This window comes from Rhopalosiphum padi, chromosome 4 (assembly GCF_020882245.1).
Source record: "Rhopalosiphum padi isolate XX-2018 chromosome 4, ASM2088224v1, whole genome shotgun sequence".
NCBI lineage: Eukaryota > Metazoa > Arthropoda > Insecta > Hemiptera > Aphididae > Rhopalosiphum > Rhopalosiphum padi.
In genome coordinates this window covers 22840634-22855721 of record NC_083600.1, presented here as the reverse complement: position 1 = coordinate 22855721, position 15088 = coordinate 22840634, and the positions used below count along the sequence as shown (strand labels likewise).

Sequence of the window (15088 nt, the reverse complement as noted above, 5' to 3'; positions counted from 1 at the left end):
CATGACGTGTTCAACTGAAATCAATCGAAGATTAAGTCATTGGCCAATAAATTTCACACTAAAAATGATGCTAAAAAAATATTTTCAAAAGTACAAAAGACAATTTTTTGAGTTAGAGTCCCTTTTAATAATTATAACCATGTGTAATATTCAATATATTAACATTTTTATATTTTAACGATTGGCTTGTTTTTTTCTTTTAAATTAATTATTTAAGCATTAAGCCGTTGTTTGAATATAATAAACATAAAAAAGTCATTAAAGTAGTTGACTCCCAAAGCAATTAATATGTTCAAAATTTTTATCTGACACGCAAATATTGAAAGGATTGCCATCCCCGATCCGACTGATGTCTGATTCCCAACTCCAAAGCTATGCAGGTCAAATTAGCGTATGTGTATGCACGCACATACGCGCCACCCCACCCAATCCATGTATAATATTTTATTACGAAGGTAATCCGTGAGTTAACGATAGTCGATAAGTCTCAACGACGATACCGATGTCGACGCGGCTCACTTTCTCACATACGTAATTTAAACTGAAATTAGTAGATATAAGTTATGAAACGTGTTACAATCAAATAGTTATAAATGTAATAATGTAATAAAATAATACCTTCAACTATAAATCCAACTAACGGATAATTTCTCAACAGCTATTTTAGATGAAATGTGATATTTTCCCCGCATATTTTTGTTTGAATTTAAAATAATAATTTTTTTTTTTGTTTAATGGGATTTTTTTCTTAATGTTTAATAAATTTCCAAGTATTTTCATGTACCTAATTAAATATATATTTTAATGTCAATTGATCAATGAAAATAAGTGTCACTATTATACTAAATATAAATAAAATATAATTATTTATTAATTAAAATTAATTGGGAGAAATTGTCCTACAATCTAGGTAAAATTCTATATGCACATTGCACATACTATATTTTACGTGATTACAAATCTTATTACCCATTGAATTTTTTTTTACCAAAAGAGAAATTGACGATTTTATTATCATGTGTATCATTATATGTCACTTTGTTGTGTAACATGTCATTAATCTTAATTTGATTTTCTATATCCTTTTAGTGATTTTTTTTTATTTCTTTTTCAATTAACTAATACCTTTTCAGTATACTATATTATGTTACCTTCTGTCAGTTATTTCTGTTCAGTACTTCAATTACAATTAAAACTGCTTGTATAGTTGTGCAATTAGATAATGTACTCTAAAATATGATATAATGGATTTATAATATTAGTCTGGAATTTGTACTTTCAAAAACTCTATTAATCATATTAGAAAACAAAATCTGATACTGCCACAGCCACAAAAACTTTTTAGGCTCTCCAGTCTACACAGTATAACTTCACTATCTTATCATTAGCAATGGATATTAAAAAATTTTAATTACTAATCAGATAACAAGTTTCCATAGGCGCAACTAGAGCTCTATTTCTGGGTAGGCTAAATTGATATCAGCAAACCGTGGGGGCTTTGCCCCTACACCACTAGAATTGATAACATGTAAAACTAGATGGGCTAAGCCCCTAGTTGCGCCTATGCAAGTATTATAAATTTACAACTATTTAAAAAAATAATTTATGAGTACTTTCCTAAATTATTTATAGTTTGTCTCAATTAATTAACAATTACTACTATATTATATATATATTTTTAAAAACTTAATCATTAATGTATATAACAAATGACTAACAAAGTAATGAACTAATGAGTAATGACTGCTAACAGTATCATCTTGGGTGTTCCACAAACCCAAAAAAAAGTCACTTAAATTTCTTTTTATTGCAGCCAACTTTTGAATGTATAAGTGACCTTTAAAAATCATTATGCTAGCAGTAAAACACTGGAGCTAAATATCTTCACTTAAAATTTTTAAAAGTAAAATCACTATAATTTTAAAATAACAAATATATTATCTTTAAATTATAAAATAAAAAAAAATCAAGCATTTGCAATTACTTTAGTATAATTTTATATGTGCTATTTTAACAAGAAATATAAGTAACAAATATGATTAAGATAAGGAGACGACTATACATGAAATAATTTCATATCTATACATTTTTATTGCAAATAAATCTAAAGGTTATTTAAACATAAGTTACATAACAATGAATATAAAAACATAAGATTGTTTTACCTGCTATAACAGATTTTTTATAGGTATACAATAAATTAATACCAAATGGTGTTATTTATTGCACTTAAATACTATTAGGTATACAAATACAATTTTAGTAATTTATTTTTATATCACTATGGTCTATGATGCATTATATTATTTAAGTTGTATGCATTAATCTTTGATAAATTAGAGCTAATGGTTAAGTCATGTTATACTATTATACATAAATATCTTATAATATCTATAACCAACTTACAATAAGTATTGTTTTAAAACACTTATTAAATATTATCTAAAGAATAAAAAAAAATTAAGAATCTACATATTATTTTTGAATATATGTATAATAAAAGGTAATATGTTGTAAACATATCTGAGTTTAAAATTTCAAGATAAAAGCTTTAAGGTTAGTAGTTAACATAATAATGTTGACTAGATGTTATGAATACTGTTAAAATTATTAAATAGAAATACTGAATTATAATTATTTGAAATTGATAAAAAGTTTTTAACTATTTCTTATTTTTGATAAATAACCTTAGTGTTTTTTTAGATGATCTCCTGTAAGATCATGAATGGATTTGGATTTTATAGGTTCAGTTTCTTCTGGCCAGCTATATTTTGGTGGAAGTGGGTTATCGTAGTTAAAATCATACATCTGTGATTCAATAAACTTTTTTTTATCCTTTGGCTCTGGATAATGGGACGCGATTCCTAAATAATTTAAATAATTTGATAAATATAATCGTTTATATTAAAATAATTTTTTCTACCTTTTTCATAAGCATACTCTGCTATTTTGATTGCGATTTGTAAAGAACAATCTTTAATCAGATTTAGTGGAGGATAAATACTGCCTTTTTCCAAATCTTCTTCAGTAACAAAATTAGCCAATTCCTAAATTAAATTGGAAATTAATGCTATAGTATTCTACATAAAATTAAAAATTTAGATTGTAATTTAAATACCTGTGACGCTATTAAAAATAAATCTTCAGTAATGTGATGTATTCCAGTACTGATAACACCAAGAGCTACTCCAGGAAATATATAAGCATTGTTTCCTTGTCCAGGTGTAATAGTACGTCCATTTATATTAACAGGTGGGAATGGTGAACCACTTGCAAAAATACAACGACCCTAAATTTTTTTTAATTAATAACATGACTTGCAAATTTTTTTTTCTGTATTTTACTTGAGTATGGGTATATGCTTGTTCAGCAGTACACTCAGCTTTTGCTGTTGGATTACTAAGAGCAAAAATAATGGGTTTTTCGCAATAGGAAGCAACATGCTCAAGCACATCTTTATTGAAAGCTCCTGCTGCTGCAGCAGCACCAATCAACACAGTTGGTTGTATTTCCTTGACAACTTCAAGGAGACTCTTCATAACTTTGTGGTCTTTAGCATAAAATGCTTTATCACCTTGTAGGTTTCCTTCAGGTCGATTTTGTACCAAAAGACCATCAATATCCATCATCCATATCTTACTACGCGCTTCTTCTAATGAACACCCCTCAGTTAACATAGCTCGTACAGTTAAATTTGCAATACCAATGGCTGCCTGAATATTACATAAATACATTTATATTGATAAATATAAATTTTAATACTAATAAATAAATAATATTTACTTCTCCTGCTCCCAAAAATAAAAATGTTGATTCTGAGATACGCCTTTTAGTCAAACGGCGTGAAGTTAGAAGACCTCCAACTGCAACAGATGCAGTGCCTTGAATATCATCATTGAATGTGCAATATTTGTTACGAAACATGTCCAAGAATCTAAAAGCATTATGGTTTCCAAAATCTTCAAATTGTATCAATACATTTTGTCCATATCGTTTAACTAAAGCTTCCATAAATTCATTAATAAATTCATCGTATAAAGGTCCCAAAATACGCTTTTGTCGAAGACCAATATACAAAGGATCTTCTAAAAGTTGCTAAAAACATTTAATCAAACATGAAAATAAGAGTTATTTAATTAGAAAAATGATGTGATATGAATTAATATAATGCTAACTTCATTATTGGTTCCCACGTCCAGTGTTATTGGTAAACATTGATGAGGTTTGATTCCTGCTAAAGCAGTATATAATGATAATTTACCAACTGGTATACCCATACCACATGCTCCAAGATCCCCTAGGCCAAGGATACGTTCCCCATCAGTTACTACTATTGCACGAACATTTGGTTCTGGCCTATACCCAAAAAAAACGTTCGTGCAAGTGTTAAATATCAAATTGAATTATAAATAATTAAATAGAATCAATATTAATTAAAAAAAAATAAAAAATCTAATAATTTTAAAAATAAAAGCTGTTAGAGTATTATAGTATTATAACTATTTATCAATTCCAATTGGAAAAAAAAAATTTAAATGATAATAGTTTTGATTAATAAGCCCAAAATTTTCACAGGTTATTACACATTTATATTTATACTACTTATATTTTTAGTCTTTGTTAATAACTAAATAAATAATAATAATAAAATATACAATTCCATAAAAATAAATATTGTGCCTCAAATAAGAGTAACCTTAAAAGGTAAACTTCTGCATACAGTAGAGAAAATGGGTAACATGCACCGACCCTTAAAAATGTAACTTTATCATTCAAACAATTTCCTAGCTTCTATTTTGCTTAAGTTAATGCAGTAAAAAAAATTGTTGGTCATGCAAACAATGGAAACTGATTTAATTGATGGGTGTAATTTGACAAAAATTAATCGCCACATGAGGTTATTTTTAATTAAGATGGAATATAGAAATATTAAATGTAGGTAGACAGCATTTTTTAATATCACAGTGGTTACTAACTTTTCTATTTTTTAAAGTTATTATAATATAAAAACCTTGTTCTAAAAGCAACACAAATGCAAGAAATTAATCTATATAAAATGTATAATCTTGATTTTAGGTATCACTAATAACTCACATGGATGCTCTTATATTGAAATGGGGTTTTAAGTGAGTAAAAGGGGTACAAATTACATATTTTCAGAAAATTTTAAAATGTTTTATGCATGTACACACCAAAAGGGGTAAAGAATTTGAAATTTGTCTGAAAATATGTATTTCTTGAATCCCTTTCTTTTCCAAAAATTCTTTTTCAATATAAAATCATCCAGGTGAGATATTTATTTGTACCTGCAATTGTGATCAAATGTGATCTATATATTAATTTACAATATATTTTACCAATACATAAATTATATTATTCATAATATTTTTAATAATTTTATTATTAATATGTCACACATTTCAACATCTAATTATTTTGCACCGTTTTGCATTTATACTAAATTAATTATTCTCAATTATAAATGGTTTTGGTTATTCTTTAGGTTTAATATATATATATTGATTATTATTGATATTTGAAGTATGTAGTATTAAATAGTATTAATTTATTATTTTTTTTATTTGTTAGATAGATAAGGAATAAAAATATATTAATTTATAAATATGAATTCTTACGTAAAACACAAAATATTAAGTAGTTTATATAGCTACATAGGCAAATCATGATTATAAACAACTCATAATATACTAACCATATAATTTTAATTATGTCAGTGTTTAAAAATGTCATAAATACACTTCAAATTATGTAAAAAAAAAATAATGTACATTAACTATAGCGATTAGAATTGTTATATTAATCTTGACACTTTTATATATTAGACATAATACCATTCAAATTTATTTAATTTCATTGACGTTTGACGCATATTGCGAAATGTATGTGATTTATTAAATAATTATAGTTAAAGTGTGAGAACCACTCCATATTTTTTTAGAATATAACATACTTAAATTTAAAAGTAAGTTTTACTGTTTTTAGCTGTTTTAATATAATTAAAAAGAATTCAATAATATTTTTTTTTAATGAAATTATTACATTATGCAAATTTAAATCAAATATTATATGTAAATGTAATTATTTCGACATATTGCGTGTACATTAAATAGTATACTAATAATTATGGAATGATATCTAATAAAAATATTAAATACTATGGAATAAAATCATATTGGTTTAATCATTATGGTCAAAATTAGTCAAGTAGGATAATGAACTTTTTTGAAAAAATATACAAATTTTAAAACTATTTGATTTAAACATTTAAAAAACGGTAAATAAAAAAATATTTGTTTACAAAACAAAATTAAGATTCTCTAATTAAAATAATTGTATTTGTAGGTATATAAAAGATTCTTTTATATTCTTTTAAGTAATTAATGCATTTTTAAAAACCATGATATTTATAATATACTATTATATATATATATTAATACACAACTGCAATTGTTATGAAAAAATTCTAAGCAAGTATTAAAAAAACTTTTATGTGTACACCCAATAACGTTTTTACTAAAAATATTATTTAAAATTAATTCTATTTGCCATATAATGTAAGAAAATTTTGGTCAACAGCCAATAAATGTACCACAATAGCTTAGCCATTAAATTTTTTTTTCTACTGACCTACTTCATTAATATAGTTTTAAGCAGAATTAAAAAATGAAATAATGATTGTATTGTTAATACGTTATTTATAAAAAATATCAATTGTCGTGTTAATGATAATTTATATTTCTTGAAATTTGAGATATATTTAATAATGTATAACTACATCAGCAGCTAAGATCAATAGCTACATTTTAAGATTAATTAATATAAAGTTATTAACAATGTAGGTATTATTAAAAATATTAATTTATGATTAATATTACATGTTTTTTTTCTAATAAAATTAATAACTAGGTAATTACCAATTTTTCAACAAGTCGTAAATATGTCCTTTGTCATTAATGGTGATAAATAATCCTCTAGGACGGCGGAATATCAAACCAAACTTTTGACATGCTAATCCAACAGTTGGAGTATAAACAATTGGTAATAACATATGAATATTTTCAGATAAAAGCCTAAAATAAAGCCTTTCATTTCGATCCTACAAATCAGTTTTAAATTAAAGTAAGTCAGGTATATGCATAAATGAAGCAAATTGATTACTTGTAATTCAGCCAAGTATAAAAACTTATTCAAATCTTCCTGATACTTCATGACACTGAATCGACATACTTCAAGTTGTTCTTCTTGTGTTTTAAACTTTGGTGGCATCAAACCATGTATACCAAGTGCTTGTCGTTCTTCCAGAGTGAAAGCAAGGCCTTTGTTTAATCGAGGGTCACGAATATAATCAATTCCTTGAACTAAAGAAGGACATATGATATCTCCAGGCGTGCGTGAGGGTGATGAAAAATGAAATTTGCGGCATTTTGATCGATCAATACATGAAGAGCTGGCACAGTACAATGCTAAATTTCTTGAAGCCAATGATGTACTAGAGCTAAAAAATAAAAGTATAAGTTAGCATATGCATAAAAAAATGATAAAAATCATTTGGATATTAAACTAGATTTATTGGAAAATGTATAACTGATATTTCTAAAATATTTTAAAAAAGTTTGGGATATCTTACTATATAGATTTTGGTAAAAAGTTCATTTTGATTTATTTGCAAGACTTTTAAATCGTTAGCATTAGAAGGTATTCAAATTAGTATAGATCAAAGTAGTCTAAAGACAACGATGACTAAAACGAAAAGCAGATAAAATAATACTAAAGGATTTAACTATTTATCATATTATTAGAATTAGGTGTATTTAAGTACTAAGTCTATATTATGACTATATAGTAAAACAAGAAAAAATTAAAATTAAAATCAATTTGTTATCATTATTATATCATAATCAACCTGCTTGATGGGTTGGGATCAGTAAAGTTACCTTAGTTTGAAAACAGGCTAGCCACCGTGATAAGAATATAACGACAAGAAGCAAAGATAGATTACCGGCAAGCATAGAGATCGCCACTGGATTTACCTTGGTATTTATTTTTTATCCAACGCGGTATAACCTAAAAAATTTTAAATTTTGATTTTTGATATTTAAAATTTAATTTCAATTTTTTAGTTTCTAATGTTTCTACTAAAGTTAACCAGTTTAGAGTTAATAGTCAACAATTATTACTATTAGCTATTTAATTAAACATTACAAATTTGTATAAAAAATGATAATTTATTGGTAAATTTTGGCCATTGTTATTAATGAAGATCTGTTTATTGAATACTTGAAAATTGATGTATGTATTTTGGTTTGTGTTTATATGATAAAAATTATGAAAATTTTAATTTGAAGACCTGTTTAATGTTTTAATATTAATGTTACATTTATACAGTAGGTTTTGTTCCATAAAACATATTAAAAATTGATATCTATTATACAGTACTACTTGTTTTATTTCAATGTTAATATTGTATAAATTTATATAGGTAGTATATTGTTAATGATTTGCGTGATCAATCTCTGTAAATGTTATAAATAAACAGTAAACATATTGATCTGATATATATTATTTAGTGGCCCATGATTGAGTCATTAAATAAATTAATTTTTATTTACATACATATTTTTATGTGAGATAGTTAATTTGCTTTTTCAAGATTGTTTAAAAAAAAAAAAAATTTGATTTTATAAATATAAAAATGTTCATAATATCTAATTAATATAAAATAATGCATCCGTAAAATGATTTTATTAGAATGAAAGTTTAATGAGACCATTCAACACCTATTTGATAATCTAATTATCTATATTGTTGCAAAAATCAGTATCACATTAGCTATTTTAGTTAAGTATTTTTATTTAGTGCATAATAAATATACAGGGTAATATTCCTAGCATGCTCATGTAATACAACCATAAAATGGAGAATTTAATCATTTAATTATGAATTTATTAAATTTTTGATTTTTGGTACTCTTGATTCGACATTGGTCGTGTAATGAGATATTTTGTTATTACCATATACCTATCTATTACCGTAAATTCATAATATACCTTATAATAACTTACCTTCTGTAATTGTACGTCAAAGTAAATTTTAATCAATTATTGATTTTCAGTTTTCATTTAACATCAGTATTTACATATCGACAATCAGAGAAAAATTTCCTTTATCGAATAAATAATAATAACAATAATATGAATGCTGAATAATTTAATTTTAAAGTTATCTTAAAAACACACTGAGATAATTTCTTATTATGTGATAAACTGATAAATTAAGTATAAAATATAGATCTGACTAATGACGAGTTATGTACATCTTAAAACAATACTATTGTTTTCTAATACTTAGATTTTGTATGTCATTAAAATATTGTCTTGTAGGCAATCAACAAATTAGGGGATACAATTTTTTTTTCAAATGAGAACTGGCCTTTTTATGATTGATTGTTATTTTGCTGACAATGATTGAAATTTAATTGAATAATTTAAATATTATTTTATGATAAAATATTTTTATTATTTATAGATTTTGATTGAATTAAGATTACATCTATCATGAAAGACATTCAATTAAAATTGAAAAAATGTATTGAAAAAAAAAAATACCTGGGTGATCGGCCATTTACAAATATTATAGAATATATTTGTGAAAATATTGTGCCCTATGAATTATTGGATCTTGTTTTAAAATACCTTGAAATTTATTCTCAGCAAATATCACTTATTCCAAAAAGTAATGTATAACATTAAGCTTTTTAATTTTTTTTGCATTATGTTAAAGTATTTATTTGATTTTTTTTTAAAGGTTTATTTATTCATCTTCTTTCAAACACAAAGCAAAGAGCATTACATCCTTTAGTTTTATTTTTGGTATTACGACACAGTGATATTCACTATGATTTAAACTTGGATGATTTACCTGTAGAAAAATGGACTTACCTTATGTCAGCGTTTTATCAAAGGCTCCCAGAAATGTTATGTGATCCAGTTATTGTAAGAAATATGAAGAATAAAATAAATACATATAATATGTTGATAGACAGTCCACAGTGGTTTAATGAAAATGGAGATATTTTTATGGGTTTACATTTAATTGAATTTGGTAAGTTTAAATCAATGTTTTATACTATTAAAATACATTTTAAAAATATCAATATTCTTTGATAAAATTAATAATTAATTGACATATAGAATTATTTTACCATCTAACTGCTTTATATTTAACAATATACAAATGGCCATTTACATCAGTTATGTAAATATGGTTTGGATTAGCTTTTACAAATGATGCGTCCACAGGAAAATAACTTTGTTTGACATATACTCTTCTCCTAGGTACTTTAACACAGTCACTTAAAGAGGATGAATCTCGTCTCTTGTGCTGTTCTTCCTTATCATACTGTTCAAAACTATGTAGAAATTCTTCAAAAATTTTTGAGGTTCGATTAAATGTCTGAGCGTTATCCAAATATTCATCCTTAAAATGTAATAAAATAAAATTAACTTTTAAACAAAATTTTTATAAAATAAACTACATACTTTTGTTGGAATTACACTTGACCTTCTAAATGGATCCATTATAGCTAAAAACTGGTAATTACAATTATTAAATTAAATTTATATTACTTTTACTGATTAAAGTGGATAAAATAATATTTAAAAATGAATGAGTATAACTCATGTAACAACAAACTGACGTGTTAAAGTCTGCCTAAGCCTTTTGTATTTTCATTGAAATCAATTTAGGGAAGGTTAAAGTATCTCATAATAAATAAATTGTTATTCTCTGTTAAAGATTATTTGATAAATCTAATAGAAATAACATTATATTCTAGCTATGCATTATTTTTTTATTTAATTTCCTGATTAGGAGCCAAATTATCATTTAAATTGTTATTAAATTGATTTTATCTCTTATACTTTGGTCTTAAACTAAAACACAAAATATTTTAATGATTACACTTTAGTCGCCAATTTCTTTATAACTAAGAAGCTCTATAACAATTGTTCTCCTATTATTACTTCCTTATTAAATATTACATGTTTATTTAATCTATTTTTCTCCTACCATTTTTTTCTTTCGATCCAAAACAAGGTTATAATGTTTTAGTCTATTAGATTAAATATAATACTCTTTATTAATAATATTGTTTAGTTTTTTACTATAGTTTATTTACTAATATTAAGCAATTTATAATAAATAAACAAAACATATTATTAGCTTAATTTAATGATTATTCTCATGTTGTTAAATAAATAAATTCCTACTGTAGAATTAAGTGATATTTGATTAAGATGTACAGTATACTGAAAATAAATAATAAAATATAAGTATTTAACATATTTTTATATATTTTTCTATTTAATTTATATTATTCTTTATGTTTTTTTTATTCTTTAGATGAAAACGAATGTGATGAACTATTTACTAAATTAAAAACCAATTGGTCAATATTTAAAATCACAAAGACAGCAGTTTCTTTTGTAGATTTAGTTGCTGCAAAATGTAATAAAGAACTTGAATTCACTGAGTTTTTAATTACAACTCTTTTCTCTTTTTCTCCTGAAAGGTATAAATAACATATTTTTTTATTGTAAACACATAGTAAGTATTATATTTTGCTTAACTTAATATTTATTATTTGTATTTTTTTCAGTGACGATGTTGCTTGGTTATCTAATCAAATCATTAATAATCTCAGATTGTTAGAAATCAACTGTCCAATACAAATTAGTGATTGGGATGCTATAATTATGAAAGCTGTAAAATATGGTTTAATTGAAGAAAACCCTGAGTATGGTTTTATTAGAGTCTTGAGGAAGTTAGTTAAAATAGCCAATATAGATAAATCTATTATAATAAAATCTTTTGAACTGCTTGCTGGCCATTCACAGTTCAGTAATATTATGTTAAATCGAGATGCTAAACAAATTCAAAAAGGTAATTAATTTTTAATATTAATTGGTAATAAATAAGGCTTAAAAGTCGATGGCCTGAAAAAAATAATCTATAAATATAGCCTAAAAATACTTAAATAATTATACTTTTTCTATTTATTGTAATGTCATAATAATGTAATAATTTTAATCACAATGTTTAAATTGTAATTAATTAAATACAAAAATATTTATATTATAATTTTATTTTTATGTAAAAGTTAATTAATATTTATTAATGATATAAAAAATACGTAAATTTAACATATAATTTTTTTAATGAGTAATTTTTAAATTATTTTAATTAATTTTAAACATTTGAGAAATGCATTAAGAATAAATAGATGCAACTCAGGAGAAAATTAGAAATATAAAATATGAAAAATATGATAAATTTGTGTATGGTGTGATGACATATTAACATGTCAGTTTATAAACTGAGATTAATAAAAATATGTATTTATGTCTATTGTCTATGCTCTAAAATATTTCTAAACGTCAAAAAGTTATACCAAAAACTACAAAACAGAAATTATCTTTATAAATACGTGTTATTGAAATATATTTTAAGTTAGAAAAAAAAATGAAAAAGTTATAAATTTTTGATCTCTTATCATCAATTATTAATCCAACTTTTTTTATATGCAGAAGAAGTATTGCGATTGATTGAAACCTTAGTTAAGAAAGAACCATCAATAATGGCTGTGAGTCATGTTCCACTTTTCCTCTGTTCATACAATGCATCATTATCAGTTGTTGATCAAATATTATTAAGGGTAAATTTTTATATTAAAAACCAAAACTACCAATTGGTTATAATACTTTTCTATGATTTTAGATTCTTTTTCATTATGAAGAAAATTCTATACCAATGTCTAATTATAGACCTTACTTGTGGGGATCATTTGCCATATCACATTATCAAGTGAAAAACCATCTTATATCAAAAACATTAAACAGTTTTCCTTCTACTACTGAAGTGCTTTCTTACATACCTTTAAAAAGACTGAAAGAAACTATATCGTGTTTTCCTATTAACAGAACTTTACACATTAAAGTAAGTATTTAATTAATAACATTATAACAAAACAAAAATTGTATTTTAAAATTAAAACATGTATAGGACCAAAAAATTGTACAGTACACTACCAAAGATCCGAGCCAAATGTTTGACCCTTCATTTTTTCTACCAATGATTAGCAGTTTGTTGGCCACTGAAGCACCATTGAGTATAGAAAAGTTTAATAGAAGTGGTTGTCTGTCAATGGTTTTGGCTTGTTTAGGCAGTTACGACTGCGCGATGCGTTCAGCTGCATATCATGTATTAACATTACTGCGATCTCATTTATTTTGGTAAATTATAAAATACTAAATATCAATATACATATTTTATTGTTATCTCATTTTTTTTTTTTTAACTTCCACAGTAGAAGAGCTGAAAACTTGTTTTGGGATCATTTTAGTTCTTGGGTTGCACAAGGCATCCAAGATTTGCATTTGAAACCTCCGCCTCAACTGTCAATGATTCAAGCATTATTTTTAGGTAGAATGGTTTTAAGTATGGCTAATCATGAAAAAGGCATTGAATCTACTTGCTGTAGAATACTTTTGGCTCGACCAGCTGCTCGGCTCAATCATATTCCAGAATTGAAAACATTTTTGACTGCATAGTATGTATCTTAATACATTTTTGATGATAATATGGTATTAATTATTCTATTTTCTGTGTTTATTAGTTCTGGATTTAAAGATAAATCACTTCACATGCGTTGGTTTTTTGAAATACTTCGTGATGGTACACGTTCTTCGAGTGATTGGCAAGTCTTAAAAAATATGGATTTGTTCAATTTATTTTTGGTTATTTTCAAATGTGGCCATCAAAAGGATCGGGTAATTTTGAAAAATATTACCAATATTTTTATATCCATGTTTATAATGTTCTTGGTTTTATTTTAGTTATTGATTTTAAATATTATGGAAGCTACATTTCGGATTCATCCTGCAACGAATGGAGGAACTGGCCCTTGGGCCTTAAGCTTAATGGTTGCAATAAGTAAATACCCAAAAGAATTGTCCACTGAAGAAATACTTTTGACATTTAAATGTTTACAGTCATTGAGTGGAAGCTCATACATAAGTTTACCGGCAGTTGACTTTTGGCTTTTCTTATTCTTAAAGTATGGAAAAAATTCTGATATTAGTCTTGAAGGGTTTAGTACTTTAAATAATCTTGTTTCCAAATTCCAAAATGTAAGCGAATTATTTGATGATGACAATCTTAAAGATATATTAAATTGTGGAACAGTTTCAAATGTTATATCTAATGATGAAGCTTTTAAATGCCAATCCGTTTTAGAATATGGAATGGGTGGTATTCTAGTACAAGAATCAGATAACTATTTATTTTTACCCGCCTTGTTGAAAATATTGAAAGCAAGAGTTTAATATCATGTTTTATTAATTTTTATGAATATAAATGTATAATTTATTTATAAAGACAATGTGTTTGCAAAATAAATGAGTCCATGTTTATATAATTAATGTATCTTCTATAATTGGCTAAAATATGGAAATTGGTATATCAAGTTTAAAAAAAAAAAAAATGATTTTTGTTTAACTTTTTGAGTGATAATAATATATTTTAATTTTGTGTTCCAAACAATATTTTTTGAAAATCTCAAATGAAAAGTTAATTATAACAAAATATTATGTAAATATTAACTATTTATAATATATATATTATGCCATACATACTATGTATCAGACTTATCAGGAAAATAAGGATGCCCACGGAAATATAAATCAGGGGGAGGGGGAAGTCAAAAGTATAAATACTTAAACCATGCAAGTAGGTAATAAAATAATTAATATTTAATTATTAACTAAAATAGCTACGGGTGCCCTTGCAGGAAAATATTTTTCTTTGAAATATGAAATTAATTAAATAATATTTTTGTTCAAAATATTTATAAATATCACTTATTTTGAAGTGTGATTTCTGTTAAACAAATCTCAAATCTGTTTATTGGGGTTTTCTGTATATTGATTGATGTGGACTTGACAGTTAGTGTTGATGTCTCTTAATGGTTTTGACTTTATAAATCTAAAAAATATTCTTCTGGTGTGTTTGT

The 15088-nt window shown here is 24.9% G+C and overlaps 3 protein-coding genes across 3 annotated transcripts; 1 reads left to right on the top strand and 2 right to left on the bottom strand.

Moving 5' to 3' along the window:
- Positions 1-1653: 1653 nt before the first annotated feature.
- On the bottom strand, positions 1654-7877 carry LOC132929224 (NADP-dependent malic enzyme). The gene is made up of 9 exons (XM_060994416.1): positions 7649-7877; positions 7180-7516; positions 6936-7117; positions 4176-4356; positions 3784-4095; positions 3345-3713; positions 3119-3289; positions 2924-3047; positions 1654-2864 (listed from the first exon to the last, which is right to left on the bottom strand). The coding sequence occupies exons 1-9, from the start codon at positions 7672-7674 to the stop codon at positions 2689-2691; spliced, it is 1878 nt and encodes a 625-aa protein (XP_060850399.1). The 5' UTR covers positions 7675-7877; the 3' UTR covers positions 1654-2688.
- Positions 7878-8142: 265 nt separating this feature from the next.
- On the top strand, positions 8143-14494 carry LOC132929222 (nucleolar pre-ribosomal-associated protein 1). The gene is made up of 11 exons (XM_060994414.1): positions 8143-8310; positions 9547-9753; positions 9826-10122; positions 11422-11590; positions 11678-11961; positions 12606-12733; positions 12796-13014; positions 13081-13310; positions 13385-13627; positions 13694-13847; positions 13914-14494. The coding sequence occupies exons 2-11, from the start codon at positions 9576-9578 to the stop codon at positions 14400-14402; spliced, it is 2391 nt and encodes a 796-aa protein (XP_060850397.1). The 5' UTR covers positions 8143-8310; positions 9547-9575; the 3' UTR covers positions 14403-14494.
- On the bottom strand, positions 10049-11064 carry LOC132929228 (uncharacterized). The gene is made up of 2 exons (XM_060994418.1): positions 10560-11064; positions 10049-10497 (listed from the first exon to the last, which is right to left on the bottom strand). The coding sequence occupies exons 1-2, from the start codon at positions 10596-10598 to the stop codon at positions 10219-10221; spliced, it is 318 nt and encodes a 105-aa protein (XP_060850401.1). The 5' UTR covers positions 10599-11064; the 3' UTR covers positions 10049-10218.
- Positions 14495-15088: the final 594 nt, after the last annotated feature.

What these genes read in the sequence shown, in the direction of transcription:
- LOC132929224 (XM_060994416.1), bottom strand. Translation starts at nt 7,674, where the DNA reads ATGAACTTTTTACCAAAATCTATATA. An exon ending in TATACTTGGCTGAATTACAA is followed by an intron (nt 7,118 to 7,179) that starts GTAATCAATTTG and finishes ACTGATTTGTAG; the next exon opens with GATCGAAATGAAAGGCTTTA. An exon ending in TACGACTTGTTGAAAAATTG is followed by an intron (nt 4,357 to 6,935) that starts GTAATTACCTAG and finishes TTTTGGGTATAG; the next exon opens with GCCAGAACCAAATGTTCGTG.
- LOC132929228 (XM_060994418.1), bottom strand. Translation starts at nt 10,598, where the DNA reads ATGGATCCATTTAGAAGGTCAAGTGTAATTCCAACAAAA. An exon ending in CAAGTGTAATTCCAACAAAA is followed by an intron (nt 10,498 to 10,559) that starts GTATGTAGTTTA and finishes TTACATTTTAAG; the next exon opens with GATGAATATTTGGATAACGC.
- LOC132929222 (XM_060994414.1), top strand. Translation starts at nt 9,576, where the DNA reads ATGAAAGACATTCAATTAAAATTGAAAAAATGTATTGAAAAAAAAAAA. An exon ending in TGCTAAACAAATTCAAAAAG is followed by an intron (nt 11,962 to 12,605) that starts GTAATTAATTTT and finishes TTTTATATGCAG; the next exon opens with AAGAAGTATTGCGATTGATT. An exon ending in ACAGAACTTTACACATTAAA is followed by an intron (nt 13,015 to 13,080) that starts GTAAGTATTTAA and finishes AAACATGTATAG; the next exon opens with GACCAAAAAATTGTACAGTA.